Consider the following 23,484-nt stretch of genomic DNA (forward strand, 5'->3'; position numbering starts at 1 on the left):
CGTTTTTGAGGACATGTCATTCATTTGTATTAACTTCAGGCAATCTAACAAAAACATGCTTCTGTTCTATAAATGTGTTCTTTTGACAGATCAGTTAACTTTGTGTTTGAAAGACTGTCCCTCTTGCAAAAGCTTCAGGTGGAAAAACTGATAACCAGATAAAACTGGAGGAGGGGAGTTGAATGTTGGCCAACACCCCCCCCCCGCACTTAATTCTCTCCCCCTCCCCACTTAATTCTCCCTTTCCCTTCAGTGCTGAAGCTGTTTTTCAATTGACTTCCCATAGGATAGATCCCACCCACGCCATTCTATTCAAACAGCCAGCATTCATGTTTTGGGCAACTTCAAATATAAAGTGCTTTGTAGAATGAATCATACAGCCGATCTGCCTGTAGGAAACCATTCAGTTGAGGGTCTTTTTCATTTTCATTTTTATTTTAATGAATGGACCGTACCACTTATCAAGTCCTTACTGGAAAAACTCCTTAGTGCATGCAGGATAAAACCAGAATCCCTGGTTTCCATTATTTCTAAACTTCAGCCTGTGGCTTGTTGCTCCTTAGCAAACCACAATCACTAGCCAGCCTGAAGCCATTGTTTGTTGTTGGCTTGCTGATTGTGGGTTGCTAGGGAGCAACCATTAGCAGTCTTTGGCCTGAATGCAATGGGAAGCTGAGGCTTCCTGGCTTGTGCCAGGAAGGAGAACAAAGCAGATAAACCACAATAAGACCAAGCCTAGCTTAGTGTTATTTGTGAACACTGTAATTGTCAAGCAACTGATGACCTCCAAGCCAGAACAAGCCTGCAGCATGCCCCTTAGTCCACTGACTGTCTCTTCCCCAGTCCCAGCTCTTTTTTTACCTCTTTCTAGAAAGATGGGAAGAGAAGAACAAATGCACAGCCTTGTTGCCTCGAAAATATTTGCTTAATTAGGCGACTCATGAATTAAATACAAATAAATACATAAACCTTTCCTATAATACCTGTTTTGTAAAATAATAATAATTTAGAGAGTGTCACTTGTTTGATGAGCATATGTTCCCCAGTTCTTACCTTCTGGATTCCACTTGTGGAGACAGATCCTGCTTACTGGCTTCCCATTGGGGCATCTAGTTAGCTACTTTGCCAGCAGAATGCTGGGCTTGGATGTACTTTTGGTCTGATCCAGCTGCCAAGCTCTTTTGATGAGAACATCAGAAGCAATTGGAAGGTCAAGTGTAGAGGTGAACCACAAGAACATAAGAGTCTGCTGTCCGCATCTAGTCTAGCATCCTGTTCTTGTAGTGGCAAACCAGATGTCACCAGTGGGAAACACTCACGTGGGACCTGAGTGAAATAGCACTCTCCCTTCCTGTAAGTGGTATTCAGTAGCATACAGCCTCTGATCTTGGAGGCAAGAGCATAGCCATCCACGACCAGTAAAAAACACAAGTTTGTTGTGCACAGTGCGTTGGAAGATGCGCTGAGAGATTTTACCTGCTGCTCAGTTTGGTGCCCTAGCATATTAAGCTGCTGACTGGTGTCCTCACTGATTGATAGTAATAAACATAGTCCCCTCCCTAAACTCCCAGAAGTTTTAAATGCTTGGAACAAAAAAGAAAGCCTGCTCCAGGTTGATCACATTCTCATTAAATGAGCTTGTATACTTCCCTTGCAATTTTTTGTTTCACGGGCCTTGATTTGTATTAGCTGAGCTGTCTGAGCCCACAGACACCTAGAAACCTGATATTTCGCTTTCAACCAAACTCAAGAGGGGTTGATTCATCCCTTAGCCTGGCTCAAGCCAGCACTGGTGGGGGGTGGAGGAGAAAATGCAAACAGTGTTCATTCATCTGGAAATGCACCCCGGTGAATTGGTGAGCCATTAATGTCTGTGCATCGCTTGACAGTTGGAGAGCATTGCACAAAAGCAGGGCTGATAATTGCTGTTGATTTTCATGTGGTCACTCTCTGCATCTTGAGCAGCTGGAGGCTGCAGTTAATTGCATTTTGCAAGGAGCGCCTGTCCCTGTCTCAGGAGTGCAAGCAACTGAAGAAAACCCAAGGCAGACTGGGGGATGGAAAGGTGGTGGAATTATTATTATTATTATTAAGGCTATATATCAGTTGAATAAAGCATAATTGCTATAGCCATAGGTGGTCACAATATAAATACAGTAAATATATATATGTAGAGAGAGAAAGAAACCGAAAAGCAATACTCCCCTCCCCCATTTAAATCACACCCCTTCACGCATTGTAAGCTATGCAGCTGTTAAAAAATGACGGGACAAACTTCTCCCCAGTGGTGCAGTGAGCCAGAAGGTTGGGGGTTTGAGCCCACCCAGGGTTGGCTGTGGGCAGGATTGGTTGGTCTAGATCAGTGTTTCTCGACCAGTGTGCCTCCAGATGTTTTGGGACTACAACTCCCATCATCCCTAGCTAGCAAGACCAGTGGTCAGGAATGATGGGAGTTGTAGTCCCAAAACATCTGGAGGCACACTGGTTGAGAAACACTGGTCTAGATGACTCTTGAGGTCCCTTACAACTCTACAGTTCTATGATTATATACCCACTGTACTAAGTTTTTTTGGAGCACGACTTGTATTTTCTTAATTTCAAGAGCAAATTTTGAATTTTGAATACATCTCTGCCCTACAAGCAGTGTACATCTTTGGTCCAGGAAGGGGCAGGGGGATCTGTTTGGCAGGGAGTGAAGGAGACAAGTAAGGAATGTTGTGCCTGAGTTGCTAATATAAGTGGCAACTTGGCAAGATAAAGATAATAGGAGACTTTCTTAGCCTCACCAGACTCACAGATAACCTCTTCATGAAACAATAAACCCTTCTTGGCATATGATCACCCAACAGGGATCAGACCTTATTGAACCCACTGGGATAGGGAGTTCCATAAACTGAGTGCCACAACCAGGAATGCCCCGTCCTGCATTCCATATAGCCATAGTATGGCCAGTGGTGGTGGTGGGACAGAAGGCAAGGCTTTTTCTGTGGGAGACCTGAGCGAGTCCATCCAACCCCAGCACTGTCTGATTCTTCAAAGAGAGACTCAAGCGAATGCCTTTGCCCACCTCAAACATCTTTGTAAATAGAGAGGTGCTCAGATCTTCTTCCTGCAGAGTGTGTGCTCAAGCTCTGAGCCAGGCTCCCTTGGAATCATTAGCAGGAAGGGGTCTGCAGAATGAAGATACAACCAGTGTATACTCCTCAGGCAGGTTTATAATTTTAACAAATATCTCAAGAATATTCTCCCTTGGGCAAAATGTGTCTAAATATAAATATTGGGTGGGAGGAATGAAATCTTTCCTAGTTGCAGTCTTTTTCTGATTTCTTGTTTAAATCGTTAGTGTACTCAGATTTCCCAAACCTAGTAAAACAGCCCTTGTTTACAGTGGATTATGAGGCGTGTCCTAAAACTTGTACTCATTTACTTTAAGACAACCAACCAACCAACCAGGCCAACTTAAATCTCCTCACCCAGCATAATGAACGATGTGTGCCCTAAATTCACCTCACATCCCCTTGTAATGTACAGGGTAGATTCTAGGGAAGCTGTCTATATACTGTAATATTGGAAGGCCCCAAGATTTAGACATAGACCGGAAACCTGCAGTCCCTTATCTTTGCCACTCGATAAACAGCTCCATCTGTCCTTAAGTACATAGGTAGTCTTAGGCGGTAAGCTTTGCCACCTGTAGATGTCTGCAGGCTCGGCAGATATCCCATGGAAATCATCTTCTTCGGTGATCACTCGTAGCCGAGTAAGAATGTATTCCATAAACACGGTTTTAACAGTGGGTCTGTAAGTGGCTGTGGAGGCCAATTCTGTTTCCACACGTCCTTCCACAGTGGGGACATTGATTTCCAGGCGGGAGTTGATCACAGTGTGGATTTGCCACGCATGCCTTCCACTTAGCACGTTTCTCCCTTGCGTCCTGAGATCGAGTTTCTTCAAAGCCCATGACACCTTTGGTAAAGGCTGTTCTCCAACTGGAGTGCTCGCAGGCCAGTGTTTCCCAGTTGTCAGTGTTTATACTACATTTTTTTAATGCTTGTGAAGCATGGACCACTTATAAACGCCATCTCCAACTCCTCGAAAGATTCCATCAATGGTGTCTCTGAAAATTTTTACACACCACTTGGGTAGTCAGGCGAACTAATATCAGTGTACTGGAAGAAGCAAAGATCAGTGTTGAAGCAATGATTCTTCAACATCAACTTTGTTGGACTGGTCATGTTGTGCGGATGCCTGATGATCGTCTTCCAAAGCAACTACTTTATTCCAAACTTTACAATGGAAAGTGTAATGCTGGTGGTCAACAAAAGAGGTTTAAAGACTGTCTCAAGGCAAATCCCATGGAAGTATTCATTATTTGACTGGCTCATTGTCTATGTTTTGCAGGGGATTGGACTAGATGACCCTTGGGATCCCATCCATCACTATAATTCTGTCTCCTCACATTGGGAATTGCCATATGCTAGGTTAGACTATTCATCCATCCCCAGTACTGTCTACTCTGACTGTCAGCAGCTCTGTGTATATGTGTGTTTTTCTAGCAGAGAGGGATTCTTCCCCATTGCTTGATCCCTCGCGCTCTTTCTAACTGGAGGCTGACTGGCAGCTTCTACATGCAATGCCATGTGTTCTACCCGCTGAGCTGCGATCGCATTCAATCCCAGTTGAATGTGCAGCCTCCGCTGTCCCCCTGTGAGCCCATATTCTGTGCAGGGATATGCCATGGCAACACATGTTTTGAGGGAGCGTTCCCATAACTGGCATGAATTTATGCCTTGGTACTGCATGTCAATCATCTTGGCACGTCAGCTGGAGCAGCCACAGCCGCAGTCGTTTTTTGGCGGGCAGTTAGGAGTCTTGAAACTGTCTGTGGCTGGCAGCCAGCTTGGTAGGAAAAACTGACGATGTGGATCGCTTTTTATCCCTGGTGAAGTGGACCAGAAGTGCCTGAGATGTTTCTCCTTTTGAGTACAGTGTGGTTTATGCCTTTTTTTTGTCAAGGCGGAGCATCCTGTTGGATGTGGAGGGGTTTTTTGTGTGTGTGAACAGTGCTGTATAAATAATGGTAAACAAAGAAGGCGCTGCACCCTTAGGAGTTCATAGAAATGCCACCCGTGAGGAACAGAAAGAGGGAAGGAACCAATACTGTCAGCTCAGCTTATGTATACTGGGACGGTCCTTTTGTTTAGATCACCCCTGTAGTTAAATTCAACAACTGTGTGCATCATTTTTCCTCATTGTAACAACACACTTTTTGTTTTGCAAGACGTACCCTAGGTTTGCCATGTGGGGCAAGCCGCCTTCTACCTGGTGCCCTCCAGATGTTTGGGGCTATAACCTTTTTTCAAATTATGCATAGCATGGAGAAAGTGGCTAGAGAAATGTTTTTGCTCCCTCTCTCATACTAGAACAATTGGGCATCCAGTGAAGTTCAGTGCTGGACAATTCAGGACAGATAAAAGAAAGTACTACTTCATGCAGAGCATAGTTAGACTATGTGGAACTTGCTTCCACAGCAGGGCCACCACTTTGGATGACTTTAAGAGGATTGAACAAATCCATAGAGGATAAGGCTATCGATGACTAGAGCTGGGCAATACCTGGTTTTCGACATTGTGATATATCACCAGCCAAACATACAGTATTACAATGTCTGAAATAAGGATGGAGATATGTAGAGCAGGCATTGGAAATCGCTTCTGCACCTGGACATGCACAGAAGTGATTTCTGGCGTCTGGGCATGCCCAGACACTGTTTTTGCTGAAGCATATCATTTGAGAACCAATTATGGGCCTTGCTTGTGTTCAGTCCTGGTGAGAACCCAGGCACATGGCTTTTACGCGAAGAGAATACTGCAACTTCTCTGTTGCAGGGAAGAACCATTGTTCGGTGGAGGAGCACATGCTGTGCATGCAGAAGATCCAGCACGTCCAGATAGGGCTGGGAATTCCACCTTGTTTGTTGCCAATCCATGCAGTCCTGACACAGAAGGGAGCATCTTCCTGTACTGGCAAAGCACACCTGCAGCCTTGCCCATTGTGTTTTGGTGAAGCTGCGTGCAATTCAACATTCTGATCTGGGTAATACTGAACAACTCTCCTGAAAACTGTTTCCAAGGCAGCTGTGAATGAGTTTAGTCAGAAAGAAGAAAAGAGGCTAAGAGAGTGTGCTGTTAAAAAGAAAAGTGAACCCCTTGTCCTAAATATTAGTTACTGGTATGAGTGAATGCATCTTCCTCTCAGATTTAATGGATTGGTCTCCTGATAAAAGTCCCATAAGTTTACTGCTGGGAAGATGTTTGGGCCAAGGGCAGTTTGGACAGGATGCATCTACTCCAAGCAAGCAAGCAGAGTAACTAGGAGGAATCCTTTCATTCAATCATCTACTGATTTCCGCCTCTATCCATATTCGTATGAGCCAGCCTTCCAATCCCCGAGGATATCTGCTTTCCTAGAAATTTCCCTTTCTTCGCAGGAAGTCTTGCGAAGTAAACAGCTTGAATCCTGGAACAACACTCTTCCATCGCTTCAGAGAGGTTGTTTGAAGGACTTGCCCAGCCCCTCTTCTGTCCAGCCAGTTCTTGCATGGCTCCTCTTTTCTTTCCAGGAAAACAGAATAATGTAAACTGGGTGCGGCACTACCCGAGGATGGGCGTGCGGCGACAGGGAATCTGTTGCTCCTTGGAGGCCATGCGAGGACAGAGAAAATTTGGCTCCCTCTCTGGTGCCTTCGGGCCTCTACCACCAGTGCTATTCAGTGAAAGCTTTGACTGGTTCAGCTGTGATAGCCAGCAGACAGGCTCCTCTCCCCTGATCTGATACTTCCCTTGGCTGTCTTCCCATGGAGAGGAGTGGTAGCTTGCCATTGTTCACACAGTCACAGCACCCTGGAGTAACAGCAAAAGTGTGTGCATTTGAGGGGGGGAGACACCCTCTGTGGTAACCGCTGGTGGCATAAGTGAATCAGACTGGCTGTATTGAGGAGGCACAGAGCTGCAATCCCAAAATTTGCCAGGAAAATAACCAACTGATACTGGCAGTTGACCCAAATGAACTGCGGGACAGGAAAAAGAATGGCACCTGGGTAAGATGCAAGGCATCCTGGGATGTAGTTTGAGTAAGACCATTCTATACATGTGGCTATTATTAGTCCCAAGTGCCACTCGCCCTGCTTGGCTAAATCCTGGCACAGTCTCAGGGATGTCTTTTCCCAGCCCTGTCTCCTTGCAGTCTGTGCCAGGGGTCACAGCTGGGACCACTTTCTGTGAAGCCTGTGTTTTCCATTTGAGCTGGGAATTCTTCCTAGCCATCAGAAGGAAGGGGAGAGTGTGGTCAGGCCTGGTCTAGGCCCTTGGGAGACCATAGCAGTCCCATTACATTGCTTTACCTCTTCTCAACCCTCTTGCTGTTCCAGCAGTATCCCCCCCTTTTTTTTTGTTGGGCCCCTCTAAGCTTTTTTAGCACCGTCTGAAATCTGTCCTCTCTTTTTAGCACGCTTGTTGCCATAATTATAACGTCCAGGTTCATAGATTTGATGGGTTTGGGGCTTTGATAGAATTGTAGGGTTGGAAAGGGAACCCACTGTTTATCTACTCCACCCCCCTGCAATGCGCAGTTCCTTGAAATATAGTGTCTTGCCGGTGAAAAGTTGCTAGTAAACAAAGAATGTTGCTGGGTCAGCCAGGCTGCCAGAAAAGTAGACTTTTAAGAACACAGGAAGGGCCCGGCTGCTGGATCAGGCCAAGGGCCCATCTAGTCCAACATCCTGTTTTTGCAACGGCTTATCAGAAGCCCCTGTGAATCCGACAAGAAGGACAAGAACGCAGTAGCCCTCTTCTTTGCCAAAGCTGCTGCATTTCCACATCCCACAGGTGAGCGCTCAAGTGAGTCTGCAACCATAGTCTCCCAACTATAGTCTTCCTTAGCCAAATGGTTCACTCCCCACAGTGCTTGCTGCTGCCTTCCCCCCCCCCCCACTGCAATACAGAAATGTCACATGCAGTGTTATAAGCTCACTCTGTGTAGAAGAACCAGTACCACTTCTGGTGGCAGTGGCAACTTTGTCGCTGTCCGCATGACCCTCCTAACTGCTGGGCTGTGGCATTACCACATAGTTTGGTTTGAAGAGCTGCTACTCCTTTTCCTAATTTATTTCCCTAAGTTGATCTGGCTGTGTTTGGACTGCCCAGGGTGGGAGATGGGGCTGGTGTTCATAGTGTTAGGCCTGGCTTGCTGACCTCCTAACTGCTGGGCTGTAGCTTTAGCTGGGTTGGGGTGGAGGGGAAGACATGGACTCTGTACATGCATGTTCATTGTGTGTGGGGGGGGGTTCTGTATGTCTGTCTGAGGAGACAATTGAGTGCGCCTTTGGTGGTGAAGTCAAATCTCTGCCTTAGCAGCACCGCAAGCCTAGGCAGTGTGTATCGAAGTCCTGGACTGCCCAGATGACAAGACCTGCCTCTTGGCCTCGCTGATGTGGTCCAAAGGAAAGTAGAGCAATATGTTGGATACCTGCTTGGCTGCCAGAGTTTCCAGAAGAAGGCGTACATGGCATCTTAGGGACTCCACCCCTGATTTGTCTAGGGTTTACCTGCTTAGCCTTGCCTTCTCCCAAAGATATCCCACAAGGCAGAGGAGGTTTAGGATCAGAGTTTTCCTTCTCGTACATGGACTACCTTACCCGGTTGACAAGCCTGGGGTAGAGAGTATGGAATGGGTTAAGTGACGCCATTGCAGTCATTGCTGCATATTGGTTGGTGTGTTCCATGCACTGTTAGCACCAAGTGTTGGTGGACACAATTGCGATTGGTGGACAACTGTCAATTCCAGGTGCCCCTTGATGAGTGGATGTTGCTTCCCCACACCCAATGTTACGTACCTGATGTTGCTGTCAGTGGGGCATAGGATGCCCACCATGTTAGACTGACAGAGGTGGTATTGTAGCAGTGGCCAACTTCACTACACCATTGGGTGTGTGCTGCCTGCTTTGAGGCATCTGCAGAAATGCATCTGCCTTTAATAAAGGAGCCAGGGAGCGCATTAGAAATAGACTCCAGGGTTTTGCATTCACTTACAGGCTCAGCTGTAACTAGAATTATCCAGATCACTTATGTAAGCTGTTTCTCCTCTTTATTTTAAAGCCTTGTCATTTAGATCAGGCACCCCCAAACTGCGGCCCTCCAGATGTTTTGGCCTACAACTCCCATGATCCCTAGCTAACAGGACCAATGGTTGGGGAACATGGGAATTGTAGTCCAAAACATCTGGAGGGCCGAAGTTTGGGGATGCCTAATTTAGATTATGCACAGTTATCAGGGCCTTTGTGCTTTTATTTCTATTCTTGAGAATAAATGGCTTATTTTCAGTTAATAATAATATGTCTACTGCGCCTACAAATGTGTGTATATTGTATATGTACTTACTTATACTGTGTATGGGCCATTCTTATCCCCCCTTCCGACTAAAAGAGCTATAGCAGCAAAATAAGCGAGATTCCTGCCCTGATGGAGGCAGAACGTTGAATAAAAAATGACAATCCCAGCTACTGTGGAGTGGTCCCGGGGTAGTTGTTGGGAAACCTTGCATAAGAACCCAAGTTCAATCCTTGGCATCTTGATGAAAGGATCAGGTAGTGGTGCTGCCAGAGTGGGCTGGGGTCACCAATCTTTATTATTTAGGTCCATGGGCGCATTTGGATTTTTGAGTGAGTGCCCTCTTTGGGCCCTCCGCTTCCCCAGATAAGCTCCTTCCTCTTCCTCTTCGTCTTCCCCACTCCACCCCTCCAAAAAAAAGAGAGAGAAAGATTGTGTGTGTGTGTGTGTGTGTGTGTAAGCAACACTTTGCTTTTCCAAGGAATTTTGGTAAAAGTCAGATCCAGTAGAATGAGTCTGAGTCTCTAAAAGCACATAGAGGTGAAAGAGGAATTGGGAAAGAGTGTCTATGTAATTTTCAAGGAACAAAAAAGCAGCCAACCTCACTAGTTCATGAGCAAGGGAGCAGTGGGTGGGTGGACTCAAGAGATGTCAGGGGCACCAGGGACCGAGAAGCAGATTGGCAACCCCTGAACTAGGCTGAGAGCTAGCTTAGCAATTTCCCTGGGGCTGCTGAAGTTGTGGCTGCTGCTCTTTCCTTTCTAATGAGAAGCTTGAGTTTGACAGAAGTAGTGCCAGCCCTGCGAACGTCACTCTGCCAGTTCATGACTGTGACAGGATCTGAGCCCTGGATTTGAATCCACTGCTGTACATGCTGGGTGTCCACAGAAGCTCTTGTTTGCAGCCCTATGTGGGTCCCAGCTGCCAAATGTGGTTTTTGCTGTTTGTTTGGGACCGAGAGAAAGGTTGATGCTGGTCCCCAGGAGGTTGTGAGCCAAATTTACAGTTGGGTTTTTTGTCCTTGGAGCAGTCCACTCCCACAGTCTGGATTCCAGATGAGTCAGGAGAGGTCAAGCCAGTAGGGAGGTATCTCAGCTCTGTTGCTGTATCAGATTTCTCCTGGGCCACAAGTGTGTTCTGTGCCCAGAGCTTGCTTCAGCAGCCAGCTTCCCAGAGCATGTGGGGAGCTTGAATTGAATGTTTGGGCAGTGCAACTTGCAACTCCTGAGTTTATTCCAGGCCTTGGCAGCCTCAACAGAAGGTGCCTTTGCTAACCTTGAGCTTTCTAAGGGGTGGGATCTGTTGTGGCTTCCTTCGCTGGAGGAAGCAAGCAGCCTTCCTCAAAAAGACCTGAAAGGTGACTATGTCTTCTGGTTCTGAACTCCCAGGTTTCCAAAGCTCCAGGCCTAACATCTGAAAACAGAATTGTGTTTTTTGTATGGTTCATTCCAGTCTCTCAGCTTCACTTTGCTCATCACAGTCAGGCTCTCTGGAAGTATTTCAAATAATTATCCTTTATGCTAGTGGTAAGAGAGAGAAAAAGCATTCCTAGAAAAAACACAAAGGAAATTGATTGATTCCTAGAGAGAGGGGCTAACGTTTCCTTCATTAACAACAAGATAAGCTGTCATGCATAAGCGGTTGGCAAATTTTATGGTATTTTTTTCTGTTCATGTGTAAAGTACCAGGCTGTTAGCCTGTAAAAAATAAAAATAAAGCTGCCTTGGGTTTGCAGATTAGTGGGGCAGCTCTCACCTTGTGCCACTTAGTATGTGAATTAAGCATCAGGAAAACATGGGCAGGGTCCCGCTGCCTCCATGTTGTGTCTCCTGCCCACATATGGCAGCTTCTACTCCACGATGGAACCTCTCTCTTTCTGGATAGCTCTCCATCTCTCACTCTGTTTCCACACACAAACACTCATACTCTTGCATTATACACCACCTTTAAAAGAGACGCCTCATATCATAGTCATAAAAATGTGAGAGCAACAGCCATGAAAACTAGGAAGGATTTCCCCAGCAGTTAAGGAAGAAGATCTTAATAGGCCTTCCCCTTACCCTCTGGACTTTCTGTACTACAACTCCCATCAACCCCAACCAAAATGGACAGTGGTCATGGATGATGGGAGTCGTATTCCAAAACATCTGGTTTGGCAGTTCATATGTTGTGCCAAAGTTTAAGCCTAAGCTTTCCTAACTATGGTTTGAGGCGAAGTCTTGAGTTGAGCACTTATGTGTGTATGACCTTGCTAGTGCTTCTTGAGACATCAGGTTAGAATTTGTTTAGAATAATGTAGAATAATGTCATCGTCTGCTTCCTTTGCGGAAGGGCCACAGCTAAGTGGCAGAGCAGTTGCTTTGCATGTGGAAGGACCTAAATCCAAAACCCAGAATCTTCAGGTAGGGACTCCCAGCCTGAAACCCTGGAGAGCCCACTGCCAGTTAGTATAGACCAGGGATGTCCAACTCCCAAGAGATTGCAATCTACTCCCGGGGGGGGGGGGGGACTGGCAGTGATCTACCCATGCCGGGGGGGGGGAGTTCAGAGTTGTTGAGCTTTTATTAGGGGGGGGGGCAGGTTGAAGTTGTTGACCGGTTGGACACCCCTGGTATAGACAATACTGAAGTAAATGGGCGAATGGTCTGACTCTTTAGTCCTTTGTTCCTATTATTAAATAAGAAATTTCTCTGCTTCTCTTTCAGGAGATGCCCAATTCTGTCTTTCTGGTAATGGAGGTGTGTATTGAATTTTCTAATTTCTCCTTTGCTGGATTTTAGTAGATTTTTTCTTTTTATATTGAAATGCCATACAAACAAACAAACTGCAGCCTGCCTTGTTTAGCTGTAAAATCAAACAAGAGAATGTGTGCTACTTTTCCATCCCAGCCACCCAAAGTGTGCAGTTAGAAAGACCTATGTTTATATTGCACATAGTCAAGTACTTTATTACCGTCATAGACCAGCATAAGCAAAACATCTACATAAATAGCATAACAGTATGAATGTAAGAGAATAATTATTAAATAAATAGGAGCAAGAACCAAACGTAGATTTAAACATATACATAGAATACTTAATTAAGCATAGATAATGGATGAGTAAAAATTTAGAGATCGGTTAACACAGTTATATGGGGTGGGCTTCAGAAGTGTGGATCTAACAATATGGGCCTTCAGTTTAGGATTGAATTGTAGCATAGACCATTCTTCGTCAAATATCTATCATGGCAGTCATGGGCGTAGGCTGCCCCCCCCCAGAAGCAAAAAAATTAATGTATTTTACAGACCATAACCAGCACTTTTCCCCTCCAAAAACTGAAGTCGAAAGGGCTTTGCTTTAGCGAGAGCAGCTCGGTCTCCGCTTGCTGGGGGCGGGGGCAGCGGGAACACAGCTGTAACAAAAACACCAAATAAATAAAGCGAAGTGGCTACCGGTAGTTAAGCAGTTAAGACAGGGTTCCCCAGACTACGGCCCGCGGGCCGGATGCGGCCCAATTGGCCTCCCAATCCGGCCCGCGAAAGGTCTGGGGATCGGCATGGCCATTCTGCACTTTACAATTTTTTTTTTACAGCGAGAGCCGTTCCCCCCCCCCCCTGCGTCGCCATTTCCTCCCTCACCGTGGCGGCGCCTCCTCCCTCCCTCCTCCTTGTACTAGCAAAGGCCAGTAGCAGCCAATCACAAAGTGTTTCAGGCCCCAGCCAATGGGCGGGCAGCACCTGCACGTGCATGCGTGACCACAGGAGGAAGGGGGCTGTGCTAAGCTGGCTGATCGCTATTTTCAGCAGCCGCTTCTTGCCAGAGCCAGCCCAAGAAACTTTTTTCCTGCCACTCCACCCTCCGCCGCCAGCAGCCCCTGCTGCAAGACACAGGTACCGTGTTTCCCACATTTTAAGACACCATTTTTTTTAATTACAGTACTTTTATTTTAGTACGGTACCTCCTTAGTGAGAAGATCAGTCTACATCCCAATTCCAAAGAAGGGCAGTGCCAAAGAATGCTCCAACTACCGCACAATTGCGCTCATTTCACACGCTAGCAAAGTTATGCTTAAAATTCTACAAGGCAGGCTTAGGCAGTATGTGGACCGAGAACTCCCAGAAGTGCAAGCTGGATTTCGAAGGGGCAGAGGAACCAGAGACCAAATAGCAAACGTGCAGGATTATGGAGAAAGCTAGAGAGTTCCAGAAAAACGTCTACTTCTGCTTCATTGACTATGCAAAAGCCTTTGACTGTGCCGACCACAGCAAACTATGGCAAGTTCTTAAAGAAATGGGAGTGCCTGATCACCTCATCTGTCTCCTGAGAAATCTATGTGGGACAAGAAACTACAGTTAGAACTGGATACGGAACAACTGATTGGTTCAAAATTGGGAAAGGAGTACGACAAGGTTGTATATTGTCTCCCTGCTTATTTAACTTATATGCAGAATTCATCATGCAAAAGGCTGGACTAGATGAATCCCAAGCCGGAATTAAGATTGCCGGAAGAAATATCAACAACCTCAGATATGCAGATGACACAACCTTGATGGCAGAAAGCGAGGAGGAATTAAAGAACCTTTTAATGAGGGTGAAAGAGGAGAGCGCAAAATATGGTCTGAAGCTCAACATCAAAAAAACCAAGATCATGGCCACTGATCCCATCACCTCCTGGCAAATAGAACGGGAAGAAATGGAGGCAGTGAGAGATTTTACTTTCTTGGGCTCCTTGATCACTGCAGATGGTGACAGCAGTCACGAAATTAAAAGACGCCTGCTTCTTGGGAGAAAAGCAATGACAAACCTAGACAGCATCTTAAAAAGCAGAGACATCACCTTGCCGACAAAGGTCCGTATAGTTAAAGCTATGGTTTTCCCAGTAGTGATGTATGGAAGTGAGAGCTGGACCATAAGGAAGGCTGATCGCCTAAGAATTGATGCTTTTGAATTATGGTGCTGGAGGAGACTCTTGAGAGTCCCATGGACTGCAAGAAGATCAAACCTATCCATTCTTAAGGAAATCAGCCCTGAGTGCTCCCTGGAAGGACAGATCGTGAAGCTGAGGCTCCAATACTTTGGCCACCTCATGAGAAGAGAAGACTCCCTGGAAAAGACCCTGATGTTGGGAAAGATTGAGGGCACTAGGAGAAGGGGACGACAGAGGACGAGATGGTTGGACAGTGTTCTCGAAGCTACGAACATGAGTTTGACCAAACTGTGGGAGGCAGTGCAAGACAGGAGTGCCTGGCGTGCTATGGTCCATGGGGTCACGAAGAGTCGGACACGACTAAACAACAATTACAAGGGCTGGAAACTCTGGTGGTGTGGCCTAGCCATGGTTTAGTGAAAATTGCCAGTCCAAATGTAGCTGCCCCATGGTTAGCTCAGGTATATCTATGTGCAGGAAGGGAATGGAAAGGATCACCCAAGCCTGGGGGAAGCTCCTGATACAGTTGATTGTGCCATGGTATGTTAGGTCTATTGAGGGCCTTGTGCGTAAGCAGGCTGAGAAGTGCAGACACCCGCAAATCTGATACTAACCCATTTCCTTTCTCTCTTTGGCAGTATTGCAACGGCGGAGACCTGGCAGATTACTTACAAGGTAATGGATTGCTTGTGGTTCTAAATTCATGGCTCAGAAGTCTCGGAGTGCTGTGATACTTCCCCATGGCTGTCCCTTTTCCTGCAGAGTATGACTGGCTGGAGGGAGTTCGTTTTCTGGCTGTGTATTTTAATACCCTTTTGTTTTCAAAGCTGCCAGTAAACTAGTACAAGCTAAAATTGGCACCCGCTTCCTGTCAGTCATGCATTCTCCATATACATTTTAAAAAAGGAATTGCACTGGGGAGGGTCAACATGCTGCAAGACATTGTGCTCTGTTGTAGAATTGAGTCTGCAAGATAGCAGGCCTTTGTTTAGATATCCTGCGATCTTGGGCCAACCATTTCCTGAAATATTTGGAGGAAGATGATAAGGCTTTGTGGGAAGAGGTGCTGGAAGCCAGGGGAAGATATTCCTCTTCCATTGAATATAAGTTGGAGGAGAGATGCTTCATTTACATCTGACCAGCATAATAAGCTGACAGACTGCATGGTGATTCAGAAATTTTGGGAATTGATCCCTGCCTCACAGCTGTTGCAGGGAAAACGCAGTGCTTTTCTTTCTCCAAAGACCAATGTGTTTTTCTTCCCTGTGTTCTCTCTCTCTTGGCCCTGTCTTAGCATATTTTTCTGTTGGTCACACTCAAGTGTGATGGAAAGTTGGGAGCTGCCTTTTGTATACAGGTGGTACATAGGAACCAAACAAAGCATGAGTGTCCTTTTTATCCTGTTGATTCCACTGGGGAGAGGTTTAAGCATGCTCTTAAAAGTATCACATTGAAAGAAAGTAACAGGACCCTTAAGTGTGCCCAACACTGACTACATCCATCTCTCAGTGTATTTTGTATCTGCTGGAGCAAAGCATTTTTAAAGCCCTCTTTGGATTCAGTGGGCCAGCTTCGGCACATGCTTAGTGCTTCCCAAAGATCTCTGTTCACGCTAGAAAGTTTCCAGGACTCTAAAAAAGTACTTTCCTTCCCTCAGCAAAAGGAACGCTCAGCGAAGACACCATCCGTATATTCCTGCAGCAGATTGCTGCTGCCATGCGTATCCTCCACAGCAAAGGGATAATTCACAGGGATCTCAAGCCACAAAACATCCTGCTGTCGTACGCCAACCGCAGGAAATCGAACATCAGCGGCATACGCATCAAGATAGGTAAGTCGGCCCTGGTGCGCTGCCTCAGCAGGGTGAGAAACCACCGTGAGAGATTACTGCTCATTTGCATGCCTTCTACATTTGCACAGAAGGGTAGAAGAGCATGGTGAGTGCTCAACTGGACCACTGTGCCCCCCTCTCCCCACCACCCAAGTCTTGATTGTTCTGGGTGGTCCCCCAGCAACATAAAAGACCAACCTATGCATTTGTTACTGAGGTGCTCATTGGAGAGCTGTGATTGGCTGTAGCACCCTCTTGAGTGCTTGTTTCCTGACCAGTCTGGCTTCACCCCTTAGTCTAATGCATCCCTGCTAGCTAGGGATTATGGGAGTTGTAGCCCCAAAACAGCTGGAGACTCAAGTTTGAGAAACCCTGGCTCTAATGTATGGGCCACCCCCACATTCCACAGGTGTGTTTCTTTTTACATTGATGACTTGGAACAAAGCAGACTGGGTGTGCTTTCGTTCATTGCTCTTGGATCCGTCATTTATGTATACAGCTGCTTACTGAGAACTGTTTCTGCTGACCCCAAAGCCGCTTGCGTTGTGACTGGGGGCGGAGATGGCAAAAGGGGCCCTTGCTTTGGAAGCCTTCATATTTGTGGTATTATGTAACATAAAAGGGCAGCGAGTTGGTCTATGATAAAACCTACCTCCCCCCCCCCCAAAAAAAAAACCCCACCAAAGGGTAGCTAAAGAGATGTATGCTTTCCTTTAAACAGCTGACTTTGGGTTTGCTCGTTATCTCCAGAGCAACATGATGGCTGCAACCCTCTGTGGTTCCCCTATGTATATGGTGAGTAACAGCACATTGAGTTTTCACTGCTGTCATCACACTTTGGACCCATCCACACTATATATTCAAAGCAGTATCATGCCATTTTAAACAGTCATGCCCCCCTCAAAAGAAACCTGGGAACTGCAGTTAAAAAAAAGGGGGGGGTGATGAGAGTTGTTAGGAAACCCCTGTTCTACTCCCAGAGCTACAATCCCCATGTTTCCCTGGGAAGGGGCATTAACTTTTAAACCTTTCTGGGAGTTGGCAGCTTTGTGAAAGGAAAAGGGGTCTCCTAACAACTCCCAGTGCCCTTAACTATCTACTGTTCCCAGGATTCTTTAAATATTTGGTAAAGGTGGGGCCTTAAACTGAGAATTTTCAGTAATACTACTCAAATTTATGTATTATTGTCTTTATTTAATTTGTTCATCCACTGTTTCTTGTCTGCAAGTGACCTAAAAAGCGGTTTACATTTTTTAAAAGTCAGTAAATCAAATCATTGCAAATCACAGTGCACCATTAAAATCAAGGGTAGAATAGCAAGAATAGAATATCAATAATCTAGCTTTCTGACCAGCCTCCAAAGCATTCTTTCTTATCAGTAAAAGCATTATCAGTAAATTTTCTCTTGTAAGTCAGTGCTGTTATCCTCATACTGCACACAAGGAACTGAGACTGTGGCTTGTCTAATGTCCCCTTAGTGCTGCATCTTTCAACCTTCATGGTTGGCTAAACTGGCTGAGGATGAGAAGAGCTGGAGTCACAACATCTGGGGTCCTTCAGGAGGAAGGAAAGGAAAAGAATACACCTCCCTAATCATCTCGGGGGGGGGGGAAACCCCCCCCCCAATATATTTTGGGACTGACATCCCTCTGACACTACATAGCATAGCAGGAGAAAGACTTTGGGCAAAGGGGATTAATTTGCTTCCCTCCTCCAAGTAAAAATTGGACTTGAAAATTGGTGTGTTTGGAGCAGGAAATAACACTTACCAGGAGATTGCAAAGGCAGCAGTAGATCAGCCATGATAGTGAAAATCTGTTCCAGGGAGGATGCTGGCACTCTCCCAGTCCGCAGATTTGATGTTTGGCACAGTGTCTGTTATCTCAGGGGAACTTGGTCTTGAAAGAGGAATGTGCTCCCCCACCCTGGTTTAGCCGGCCCAGAAGAGGAACTCTTATCAGAGGCCCCACTCAGGTTCTAATGCAAACAAAGCCAACTGTGATCCTGCAAAAAGAAGCTGGTGTGAAGGCAGCCCTTAGACACCTCTCTCATGGTGCCTCGCCCTTTGTGAAACTCCCAATCACTTCCTTTGCTTGGGGTACCTCTGGGGGGCCTGTTGATACAACCACATGCCTGCCTCGTGTTGAACACACACGTACACACATGCCTGACATTCAGGATGAGTAGATTGTCTGAGCAGCTTGACCACAATTCACAGCCTGCCGCTCAGACATAATTTTGCAGGTCTATGGTTGTGTGCACAGTGGTGGGTTGAAGAATGATTGTAAGTGGTTCATTTGTCCTGGGAACAATTCTGTTTAGGAGCAGGGCAAAGAAAGCAGGGAGAGGCTGTGTGAATTACCTCTCCAGAGTGTATCCTCTGTTGTAAAACATGGCAACTTCAAATACCTCTGCTGTGGGATTAAACTGAAATTGGATTAAAGGGATGCAGGTCATACCCCAAGCTCCTGTGTGGTCACCCACTCATTCCACTTGTCCCACAAGAAGTTATCAGCAATGTCATTAGGGCAACCCTTTCCCCAGGCTCTCCATAAACAATAATAATAATAATACTTTTATTATTTATACCCCACCCATCTCGCTGGGTTTCCCCAGCCACTGGGCAGCTCACAGCTGCCCTGGACACAAAATTGACCTGCGCCTCTATGGACAGCTGTGAGTTCAAAGTGACTCCCAGGCACCGCATCTGGTCCTTCAGGGGCACAGTTACCCCATTCAGGACCAGGGAGACCCTCACACCTGCCTGTCACCTGTCCCCCCAAAACAGTACTTCTGTATTGTCAGGATTCAACCTCAATTTGTTAACCGCCATCCATCCTCCAACCGCCTCCTGACATTCACACAGGTCCTTCACTGCCTTCACTGGTTCAGATTTGAAGGAGAGATAGAACTGGGTATCATCCGCATACTGGTGAACACCCAGCCCGAACCCCCCGATGATCTCTCCCAGCAGCTTCATATAGATGTTAAAAAGCATGGGGGAGAGGACAGAACCCTGAGGCACCACACAAATGAGAGCCCGGGGGTCTGAACACTCATCCCCCAACACCACTTTCTGGACACAGCCCAGGAGGAAGGAGCAGGACCACTGTATAACAGTGCCCCCAGCTTCCAACTCCTCTAGACGGTCCAGAAGAGATGTCATGGCTGATGGTATCAAAGGCCACTGAGAGATCCAGCAGGATCAGGAAACAGCTCTCACCTTTGTCCCTAGCCCACCGGAGATCGACCAAGGCCGTTTCAGTCCCATGTTGAGGCCTGAGGCATGCCTGGAGTTGTTCAGTGACCACCTGCTCAAATCACCTTGCCCAAGAATGGAAGATTTGAGACTGGGCGATAGTTGGCTGATTTGGCTGGGTCCAAAGATGTTATTCCCCTGCAAGGGGGAAGGGTCGCGGAGAAGTCCAGTTGCATCAGGAAGTGAGCTGACCATGGCACTTCTTTTGTTTCACTTTTACTTAGCGTCAGATCACCCATGTCCATAGAAGTGAACACCAGGTCTAAGGCATGTCTGCAACTATGAGTTGGGCCAAACTTATTCAGGGACAGCATGGATGTTAAAATCCCCTAGCACAACCAAACTAGGTGTCTCCAGGAGAACATCCGCCACAACCCGAAGCAGCTTGGGCAGGGAATCCTTGGTGCAGCAGGGAGGTCGGTACACTAAAAGGAATCCAGTACAGCCCCTATTGCCCAACTTCCAAAACATGCACTCAGAAAACTGGGTCTTCCCAATAGGACACCTGGTGCAGGCTAATGACTTCCTAAAGATCACTGCAACCCGCTCTCCCCACCCAAATGACCTGGGCTGCTGTGCATAAGAGAAACCTGCATCGAGAACAGGCCCATCTGCCTTGTCCAACCAAGTCTCTGTCACACGTGACTGGTCAATTCCTCCATCCACGATCACGTCATGGCTGGCAGTGGTCTTCTGGATCATTGCCCTGGCACTGCACAGCAGCACATTAAGGTCATGTGGTTCCACCCTTGATTTCTGGTCAGGACCAGTCCCGGAGGTAGGGATAGTCTTCAAACAAGGACTAAACCTACCTCCTCAGTAATGGCATGGTCTGGTGCTAGCATAACTCCTCCTACCCATGATCACACTCTTTGCATCTTTCAGGCTCCTGAAGTGATCATGTCGCAGCACTATGATGCGAAGGCCGACCTCTGGAGTATCGGAACAGTGATCTATCAGTGTCTGGTTGGAAAGCCGCCTTTTCAGGTATGGGCAGCTTAAACTGTGCCTGCCGGTCCACAATGGGCAGAGAATGGAACAGTTTGAGGGATGCTATCCTCCCCTCCATATCATGTCCTAAGGGTTGAGAGTGGGGCTCCCTGCTTGTGAAACGCTCTCCAAGAAGGCTCACCTGACCCCTTAGTTACATATCTTTAGTCGCCAGGTGAAAACATGTCTCTTTTCCCAGGTCTTTGACTAATTATATAATCTGTGGCCTTTTAACTGTGTGTGGCAGGGTATTGTTTTTTGTTTGTTACTAGGTTATGTATTTTTGTATTTCTGTTTTGTAACCAATATTTTAAATAAATGATGTCTAGCAAGTGTCAGCTGGGCCTGGCCAGTAAAAAAACAGCTGGGCCAGCCAAATTAGCCAGCCTAGCAGACTTCATTGAACCCATAGGTTGAGGTTCCTCACCCATGCTCTCCCAGTAGGTATCTGCTCTTCATTTTTAAATATACAGTACACATTTTCCCGTATATGTTCTGTGCTTGCGAGGGCATCAGTTGGGCCACTGTGAGAACAGAATTCTGGGCTTTGTAGGCCTTTGGCCTGATCCAGCAGCAGCCAGGCTCCCTTGGTGTCCTTTGTTCTCATACAGGTGTATGTTAAAGACATTAGGGGTTTGGGGTAAATACAACTTGGCAAATCACACTTATTCTCCCTTTCACAGGCTAACAGTCCTCAAGACCTAAGAATGTTTTATGAAAAGAACAGGAATCTGATCCCTAGGTATGTATGTCTACTCTTCTGGAGGGTTTTGATATCTGCTAGAATCTTAAGAATCTGAATACCTTTACCTCTGTTGCGGGTGGCGCTGTGGGTTAAACCACTGAGCCTAGGGCAGGGGTCCCCAAACTTTTTCAGCCGGGGGCCGGTCCACCGCCCCTCAGACCCTGTGCTGGGCCGGACTATTTTTTATTTTTTGGGGTGGCACAAGGACGCCTGCCGTGCCCCACCCCACCCCATGTTTCTCTCTGGGTGCGCAGCAGAGATAGAGAGTCCGGAGGGACAGAGACTCCATTTTCCATTTTCCAGAGTTGTTGAGAGGCGGCTCAGCCCCCCACGGGTGCACCTCTCCCTCGGGTGTGGGGTCATGGAGGGAAGACTGGGGGTGTTGGTTCAAGGAGGGAGATGCTGCCTTCATGGAGGGAAGACTGGGGGTGTGGGTTCAAGGAGGGAGATGCTGCCTTCAAGGAGGGAAGACTGGGGGTGTGGGTTCAAGGAGGGAGATGCTGCCTTCAAGGAGGGAAGACTGGGGGTGTGGGTTCAAGGAGGGAGATGCTGCCTTCAAGGAGGGAAGACTGGGGGTGTGGGTTCAAGGAGGGAGATGCTGCCTTCAAGGAGGGAAGACTGGGGGTGTGGGTTCAAGGAGGGAGATGCTGCCTTCAAGGAGGGAAGACTGGGGGTGTGGGTTCAAGGAGGGAGATGCTGCCTTCATGGAGGGAAGACTGGGGGTGTGGGTTCAAGGAGGGAGATGCTGCCTTCAAGGAGGGAAGACTGGGGGTGTGGGTTCAAGGAGGGAGATGCTGCCTTCATGGAGGGAAGACTGGGGGTGTGGGTTCAAGGAGGGAGATGCTGCCTTCAAGGTGGGAAGACTGGGGGTGTGGGTTCAAGGAGGGAGATGCTGCCTTCAAGGAGGGAAGACTGGGGGTGTGGGTTCAAGGAGGGAGATGCTGCCTTCAAGGGGGGAAGACTGGGGGTGTGGGTTCAAGGAGGGAGATGCTGCCTTCATGGAGGGAAGACTGGGGGTGTGGGTTCAAGGAGGGAGATGCTGCCTTCAAGGAGGGAAGACTGGGGGTGTGGGTTCAAGGAGGGAGATGCTGCCTTCACGGAGGGAAGACTGGGGGTGTGGGTTCAAGGAGGGAGATGCTGCCTTCAAGGAGGGAAGACTGGGGGTGTGGGTTCAAGGAGGGAGATGCTGCCTTCAAGGGGGGAAGACTGGGGGTGTGGGTTCAAGGAGGGAGATGCTGCCTTCACGGAGGGAAGACTGGGGGTGTGGGTTCAAGGAGGGAGATGCTGCCTTCAAGGAGGGAAGACTGGGGGTGTGGGTTCAAGGAGGGAGATGCTGCCTTCAAGGAGGGAAGACTGGGGGTGTGGGTTCAAGGAGGGAGATGCTGCCTTCAAGGAGGGAAGACTGGGGGTGTGGGTTCAAGGAGGGAGATGCTGCCTTCAAGGAGGGAAGACTGGGGGTGTGGGTTCAAGGAGGGAGATGCTGCCTTCACGGAGGGAAGACTGGGGGTGTGGGTTCAAGGAGGGAGATGCTGCCTTCAAGGAGGGAAGACTGGGGGTGTGGGTTCAAGGAGGGAGATGCTGCCTTCAAGGAGGGAAGACTGGGGGTGTGGGTTCAAGGAGGGAGATGCTGCCTTCAAGGGGGGAAGACTGGGGGTGTGGGTTCAAGGAGGGAGATGCTGCCTTCACGGAGGGAAGACTGGGGGTGTGGGTTCAAGGAGGGAGATGCTGCCACATTCATTCAAGGCAGTCCAAAGTGACACCATTAATTCTTTATAATACAGTATTGCTCTAAAAACAGATGGCAAAAAACTATAACTGTACAGTACTGGTCTTTGGCGTCTGGAGAGGGGAAGGGGGAACTTTGTATCTGAAAGTTTAAAACTGAATTTGATCATCATAAAAAACATTGGAAGAGACAAATGGCTTTAGCCATGTTTCATGGGGAGCCCTACCTGATTCCCGTTGAACTTACTGCAAAGTAAGTGAGCTCTTAGCCTGGCACTGAGAGAGTGGGGGAGACCCAGCTGCCTTAAGAGATGAATGAGGTAAACACCAGGATGAACACACACGCACACACACACACACACACACACACACACACACACACACACAGCGGGAGATTGATATTTTGGGGTCCTAGGGCAGATTAGGCAGGTCTCCTTTGTTGCTGCCCAGGGCTGTGGAGCCAGGAGGAGAAAAGTCAGCGGAGCTGCCTTTTGGACTGGGCTCTGGGCTCTGGGGCTGAGGAGCCGAGGCAGCTGAAGCAGCCCAGCGGAAGAAGCTGAGTGGAGGCAGGCGGGGCGAGCCAGGAGCTCCGTTCAGAGTCCCTTAAAGGCGCAGCGCTGCTTTTTCCCACCGCCTTCCTGGG

General features: G+C 47.5%; 1 protein-coding gene across 4 annotated transcripts in view; it reads left to right on the plus strand.

The window, feature by feature from the left end:
* Positions 1–23,484, plus strand: part of ULK2 (unc-51 like autophagy activating kinase 2) — a 73,621-nt gene that overhangs the window by 15,755 nt on the left and 34,382 nt on the right. For all 4 annotated transcript variants that reach the window (XM_035138909.2, XM_035138911.2, XM_035138910.2 and 1 more), the window contains 6 exons: positions 12,089–12,121; positions 14,930–14,966; positions 15,949–16,122; positions 16,844–16,917; positions 20,267–20,368; positions 21,055–21,113. In XM_035138909.2, coding sequence (XP_034994800.2) covers positions 12,089–12,121; positions 14,930–14,966; positions 15,949–16,122; positions 16,844–16,917; positions 20,267–20,368; positions 21,055–21,113 — 479 coding nt within the window. The remainder of the gene's footprint in view (positions 1–12,088; positions 12,122–14,929; positions 14,967–15,948; positions 16,123–16,843; positions 16,918–20,266; positions 20,369–21,054; positions 21,114–23,484) is intronic.

The sequence above is a fragment of the Zootoca vivipara genome, chromosome 15 (genome assembly GCF_963506605.1).
Source record: "Zootoca vivipara chromosome 15, rZooViv1.1, whole genome shotgun sequence".
NCBI lineage: Eukaryota > Metazoa > Chordata > Lepidosauria > Squamata > Lacertidae > Zootoca > Zootoca vivipara.